The sequence below is a fragment of the Pygocentrus nattereri genome, chromosome 16 (genome assembly GCF_015220715.1).
Source record: "Pygocentrus nattereri isolate fPygNat1 chromosome 16, fPygNat1.pri, whole genome shotgun sequence".
Taxonomy (NCBI): domain Eukaryota; kingdom Metazoa; phylum Chordata; class Actinopteri; order Characiformes; family Serrasalmidae; genus Pygocentrus; species Pygocentrus nattereri.
In genome coordinates, this window is record NC_051226.1 from 3,674,122 (window position 1) to 3,681,268 (window position 7,147).

General features: G+C 44.5%; 1 protein-coding gene across 4 annotated transcripts in view; it reads left to right on the forward strand.

Annotated features, from left to right (window-relative positions):
* jak2a (Janus kinase 2a) overlaps positions 1-7,147 on the forward strand; it is a 92,270-nt gene that overhangs the window by 55,095 nt on the left and 30,028 nt on the right. For all 4 annotated transcript variants that reach the window (XM_017685088.2, XM_017685086.2, XM_037545948.1 and 1 more), the window contains one exon: positions 2,002-2,119. In XM_017685088.2, coding sequence (XP_017540577.2) covers positions 2,002-2,119 — 118 coding nt within the window. The remainder of the gene's footprint in view (positions 1-2,001; positions 2,120-7,147) is intronic.

Here is a 7,147-nt window from a genome sequence, read left to right on the forward strand (position 1 = left end):
CCTCAGCTACTGAACCTGATAACGTGCTGTGGTGTGTGTGTGTGTGTGTGTGTGTGTGTGTGTGTGTGTGTGTGTGTGTGTGTGTGTGTTTGTTTAAAAATCCTGAGTGTGTGTGGCCATGTGCACATGCCTTTACTCCTCACACACGAGGAGAGGAACACAATCACAAAGATGGATTTATTGGCCAGTTCTTAATATTTGCATTTATAAATAAGTACATTCATATAAAATCTCCATGGGAACTACAGTGAGTGTTAAATCTGGGGGGGTTGGGTGAAAAGGCGTTGATGTGTGGATCTGAAGGTTCAACTGTAGGGGCTGTCTGTCTGTCTGTCTGTCTGTCTATCTATGTATCTGTCTGTCTGTCTGTCTGTCTATCTATCTATCTATCTATCTATCTGTCTATCTGTCTGGCTATGTATCTATCTGTGTGTCTGTCCATCTATCTGTCTATGTCTCTGTCTATCTATCTATCTATCTATCTATCTATCTGTCTGTCTGTCTGTCTATCTGTCTGTCTGTCTGTCTATCTATCTATCTATCTGTCTGTCTGTCTGTCTATCTGTCTGTCTATCTATCTATCTATCTATCTATCTATCTATCTGTCTGGCTGTGTATCTATCTGTGTGTCTGTACATCTATCTGTCTATGTCTCTGTCTGTCTGTCTGTCTGTCTGTCTATCTGTCTCTGTCTGTCTACCTACCTTCCTGTCTGTCTGGCTATGTATCTGTCTGTGTGTCTGTCCATCTCTCTCTCTCTGTCTCTGTCTGTCTGTCTATCTGTCTGCCTGTCTGTCTACCTACCTACCTGTCTGTCTGGCTATGTATCTGTCTGTGTGTCTGTCCATCTCTCTCTCTCTGTCTCTGTCTGTCTGTCTATCTGTCTGTCTGTCTGTCTGTCTGTCTACCTACCTACCTGTCTGTCTGTCTCTGTCTGTCTGTCTGTCTGTCTGTCTATCTGTCTCTGTCTGTCTATCTATCTGTCTGTCTGTCTGTCTGTCTGTGTGTGTATCTACAGTGGTGTGAAAAAGTGTTTGCCCCCTTCCTGATTTCTTATTCGTCACACTTAAATGTTTTAGGTCACCAAACAAATTTAAATATTAGACAAAGATGACACAAGTAAACACAAAATGTCGTTCATAAATTAAGGTCTTTATTATTGAGGGGAAAAATAAATCCAAACCTACAGGGCCCTGTGTGAAAAAGTGATTGCCCCCTAAACCTAATAACTGGTTGGGCCACCCTCAGCAGCAACAACTGCAGTCAAACGTTTGTGATAACTGGCAGCGAGTCTTTTACAGCGAGTCTTTACGTCGGAGGGTTTCCGAGGGGTTTTTAAGGGCAAACACTTTTTCACACCACTTTAATGTGAAAAGGCCTGTTGCTCTTTACATTGTGTGTAAATTTCATGATGAATGGACTAAAAGTAATGACATAAAATGACTTTGGAAAAACGTCTGGTTGCACTGACTTACTTTAAAAGTAAAGTAGGTTTTTTCCTTCTCCTGTAAAGTTCTAATTTTGGAGATACGAGGTTTTCTTCTCACAACAGCGATACATAGGATTCAAATGAAAACTAGCTCAGTACTCAAATGATCTCAGCCAACCAAAAATCAGTCGAGTCTCAAGCAGTCAAATTTGTCATTTGAGTTTGACTCAAATTCAAGTCTTCTGACTTGAGTTCACGCCTCTGGTACGTACTCACATCATACCCTATTTGCGTCAGTGCGGTTTGCATAGCTTAGCCTGCACAGACCGCAGAATACTTCTTGTACAGGCCATAATTACAGGCATTTTGCAGAGGCCAGTATTGGGATACAGATTATTAAGTGGTAATGTTTTTCCCCTCAAATGAGTCTCACTTAATTATTTATTATATATATATATATATATTGTGGGACAGATTCCTCATTTTCCTTTGTCTTCTCTCTCTCTCTCTGCCCCCCCTCTCCTTTGTCTTCTCTCTCTCTCTGCCCCCCCCCCCCTCCTCTCTTTCTCTAGGTTTTATTTCCCTGGCTGGTACGGCAGTGGACCAAGCAGTGCTCATCGTTATGGCGTCACTAAGACCTCTGAGGCTCCTGTCCTGGATGACATCACCATGGCCTACCTGTTTGCCCAGGTGAGTGCACACCTGTCTCACTGCCCTGAGCTTTATAATTGTTCAGGGGAAAAAAATAAAACACTAGCATTATTATTAAAATACAAAGAAATGTTTTTTCCGTGATAAAGCAACAAGTCGCAAGAGCGTATTAGGGTATAAGGGTCACTCTTATACTGTAATGAGACTACACTCATGAATATTTTTGGTATATTTCTAGTTGTATATATGCCTGTAGATAGGTTTTTGTATATATTCTTGTTATATTGCATCACTTTTATTATTATAACTGTTGACTGCTACTGGTATGTATCTGTCTATCTGTCTATCTAGCCTTCTAGCTGTCTGTCTAATAGTAATTACGGTAGACAATTCTTCTGCAAAGCAGTGTAGTTGACCCCATCCTCCGGGTTCATCCAGTGTTTGTAAGTCAAGCCAATACCTGGTTTGGCTTTAATCAATCAAATCTCTTTTCTGTTCAGCTATTAATTACATAAATGACCAAAAGATGTTTAACTGTGACTTCTAACATTTAACTGGACTGGCATTAATCAGACTTTAGGAGTGAGAGTGCAGGTTTCGTTGTGTTTGATCAGTTTGCTGTGTGTGTGTGTGTGTGTGTGTGTGTGTGTGTGTGTGTGTGTGTGTGTGTGTGTGTGTGTGTGTGTGTGTGTGTACCCCGTGCGAGTAAAGCATGTATGTTAGAACAGGGGAAGTGGAAACAGAGGAAAGGAAGAGGGTGAGGTTGCACTCATTTTGCTCTTCCCTTATTCAGAGACGTGTTTACATCAACCAATTCACAATTGCCTAACGTGCAGCATAGAATAGAATAGAATTTACAACCATCTGTCTCTGTGTTTACACACTGTGAAATCAGACCTCTGCATTTAACCCATCCGTGCAGTGAAACGCCCACTAGGGGGCAGTGAGCACACTTGCCCAGAGCGGTGGGCAGCCCTATCCACGGCACCCGGGGAGCAATTGGTGGTTAGGTGCCTCGCTCAAAGGCACTTCAGTCATGGACTGTCAGCCAAGGGGATCAAACTGGTGACCTTCTGGTCACAGGGCTGGTTCCCTGACCTCCAGCCCACGACTGCGTAAACACAGTCACCGCCGCCGGACCACGTGAGCCAGCACCCGGACTGAGGTTCGAACCGTCGCTGTTGTGGTTGTGGTTGTGGCGCTACTGCTGGACCACGTAAGCGAGCAATGCTCACTGCGTCTTTTCACTTCTGTGGAGTGATATAAAATGACTGACATGACTGATGAAAATCTGTTTTCGTAGAACTGCACAGTGGCTCTCGATATACCGCTACATCTATTTCCATAGTCGCCCTTAAAATATAGCATCACAATACTTCAAGAATTTTCATTATACGCAATATGCATCATAATATTTAGTTTTTCTGAGATTTAACCGGTTGGAACAGATGGAATAGAGTCTGTAGTATAAAAAGCACTATTATTATAGTAATAATAAACCTACAATTACATTTATTTTTATTCAGTGCTTTACCGACTGCAGTAAATCCAATTAACCAGGCTGAATATGAAGGCACAAACACATTCGATATAAATGTTGAGCAATGTTAATACATGTTGTAGCTGATGCTCCACGTTAACATGAGCTCTTGCTGTACAGAACTTCCTCAGTGATGAGCTACACTAGAACATTGCTGTGAGGACTTGATTGCATTCAGCCACTGGTGCATTATTAAGGTCAGGTACTGATGCTGAATGATCTTTCTGGGCCACTCCAGCTCGTCCCAAATGTCCTGCATGGAGCTCCATCACTTGAGAGAACACAGTTCCACTGCTCCACAGCCCAGTGCTGGAGGGCTTTATTTCATGGGCAGGTGTAGGCTGGAAGTTGGGGAACCAGCCTTGTGACTGGGAAGGTCGCCAGTTTGATCCCCTGAGGTTCAATCCTCTGAAATGACAGTCCATGACTGAGGTGTCCTTGAGCAAGACACCTAACCGCCAACTGCTCCCCAGGCGCCGTGGATAGGGCTGCCCACCGCTCTGGGCAAGTGTGCTCACTGCCCCCTAGTGAGTGTGTGTGTCTTCACTAGTGTGTATGTGGTGTTTCACTGCACGGATGGGTCAAATGCGGAGGTGAAATGTCCCCACTATAAGGTTCAGTTGTGCACCTTAAAGAGGTCTTTCCCAGTGAAGAAGTACGTATTTGTACATTTTCATAAGGTTTTAAGACAGAACAGTGAAATAAAAGACGGGGTGTGAGGAGCCAGTACAGCTTAGAAAATACCATTACAGTGACTAAAAGTACTGAGATGTGCCCTTGAGGGGACATCCCCCCCACCCCCCACCCCCAGGGACAGTTTCAGAGTATACGGCTTTAGTTATTGCTGTACTACCTACATAATATCGTGGCAACAGTAACCTGAGACTAGAGCAGAACGTGGAGTGTGAACTTCTACCGTTAACGAATGTGTTAGTTAGAGTGAATGTGTGGGTGGGCTCCGGGTTCATAGTACCCCAGCCCCCGGCCCCCCACCCCCCTACTGAAACCAAAAGTGCACCCTTTCTTGCAAGTTTTGCAAGGTGTTTTTCCTTTTTTACTGGTACACAGAGCAGCTGTGCTAGCAAGCTTTGCATGCTTTATGTCCGCCTACACACTCACGTTCGGGTTTAGGCTTACAGAGGGTTTGTTGTGTGTGATGCTTAAACATGGAGTCGAGTGACGGTTGCTCGTCTTGCACTCGTTGTTCACGTTGGCTGTTGTTAAGATGTGTCGGGCAGTGCTGGTGTGTTTGGTGCGAATGTCCTGCAGCGTTTGCCAAGTTATTAGCAGCCAATGCAGGCCTTTCCTCTTTCTAACTTTTGTTCTACAACAGAAAAGGGAAGTAGTGGAACACGAATAAGTAGTTAACACTAACGAAATGCGTGCTTGCACTTGCGTGTGTGTGTGTGTGTGTGTGTGTGTGTGTGAGTTGCTGTTAATTTCTGCTCTGGGACTTCCATGTTTCTTTGGAAACTTTGGCTTGTTTCCTCTAACTGACCTCCTGGAAATGCCTCCTTTTTTTATCCAGGCTGTTTTTAAAGGCGCTACACGAAAGAAAGGGCTCAAATCCTGTGATGTTTGTAATGATTATAATAAGAAGAAGAAGACGAAGAGGAAGATAGAGATGTTTTTCGCAGTGGCCGACAACACCGGAGAGAAATCGACCCAATTTTTATCCGTACTTGTTTCCGTCCTTGCTTTTCTTTTTACCCCTTGTTTCCGAGGGTCACCCTAACCCCTTGGAACTGAGTTAGTGGTTTGAAATCTTGCCCTACGAAATGGGACAAACCTCAGTGACAGCAGAGCAGGGGAAAGTTCAGCTCCTCACTGCTGGGTTTTAGTCACATTTAGAGCATCATACGCCTTCAAAGAGGCGGGGGGTATATTTGTTATCACTCACCCCCCGATTCTTCATATGAAGCTGAAGTCAGAGATTCGCCAGCTTCTTGTTTGAATTTTCCCGTTCCACCTTAAATGGTGCAGGAGTAACATTCTGACGCTTCAGGTGTTAGAACTGCCGGACTACTTAAGGTGGAATGGAAAAGTTAGGTAGCCAGCTACTGAGACATTAGGATGCGATTATTTTGTGCTTGTTATGAAGAAAATTCAACTAAGCATTAAACCAAGCTTCTTAATCAAATTTTCCCATTCCGCCTTAAATGGTGCAGCAGGTTCAGGCATCAGTACTGCAGGACTGTTTAAGGTGGAATGGGAAAGTTAGCTTGCGAGCTACCGTAATACATTCAAACGACAGATCTAGAAAATTCTCACATTTGTGGGTTTCTCTGGTCGCTCGCACAGCCATCGGTTGCCGGTTTTTCCTTTTCTCTCATAGCATTCTGTTTGGAGAGGGAGGCAGGTGGAAAGGTGAAGATGCAAGGAGTAGAGGTCGTAAAGGTGGATGACTTCAAATATCTTGGGTCAACCATCCAGAGCAATGGACAGTGTAGAAAAGAGGTGAGGAAGAGGGCGCAGGCAGGATGGAGTGGGTGGAGACGGGTGTCAGGGCTGATGTGTGACAGAAGGACAGCAGCAAGAGTGAAAGGGAAGGTCTACAAGACAGTAGTGGTCCTGCTATGATGTTTGGTTTGGAGACTGTGGCTCTGTCTAAAAGACAGGAGGCTGAGCTGGAGGTGGCAGAGATGAAGATGCTGAGATTTTCGTTGGGAGTGACAAGGCTGGACAAGATTAGAAATGAGCAGATCAGAGGGACGGTGAAGGTGGAGCAGTTTGGAGATAAAGCCAGAGAGGCCAGGTTGAGATGGTTTGGACATGTGTTGAGGAGGAATAGTGGATATATTGGGCAAAGAATGTTGGAGATGGAGCTGCCGGGTAGAAGGAGAAGAGGTAGACCTCAGAGAAGGTTTGTGAATGCACAAAAGAGAGGGCTAAGGGCTGAGTGGTAGGGGCAAATTGGATTGGGCCTAAATATCCTAAGGTTTATAGCTTATCCAGCATATCTTCTTAAATGAAAGGTATTAATAGTGAGTTTGTCCCCCTTTGCTGCAGTAACAGCCTCTACTCTTCTGAGAAGGCTTTCACTATATGTTGCGGTGAGGTTTTGATTGAGTATTAGTGAGGTCAGGTGCAGATGTTGGATGGGCAGTTCTGGATCACTCCAACTCATCTCCAGAGGTACTGGATGGATCTCCATCACTCCAGAGAGCACCGTTCCGCTGCTCCACAGCCCGATGCTGGGGGGCTTTGTACCCCTCTAGCTAACGCCTGGCTTTGGGCACGTTATGTGTGTGTTGCCAGGATGGCATAACACAGAAAAGGCTCAACTACTGTAATGATAATGATAATGATAATGATAATGATAGTAGTAGAGGTGTATACAGATGCATAGTGTGTTTCTCAGTCTGGCAGTGAAAACACCAGTGCTTTGTCTATAGCAATGCAGGGCTGGATAGAAAGAATATGTACGCTACTGGATAGAAGTTTGGACCCACCTGACTGAATATTTTTATTCATATAAAAGGCAAATTACAGAGTGGATCCTCTTCACGGTTTCTGGGTGTCTGCTC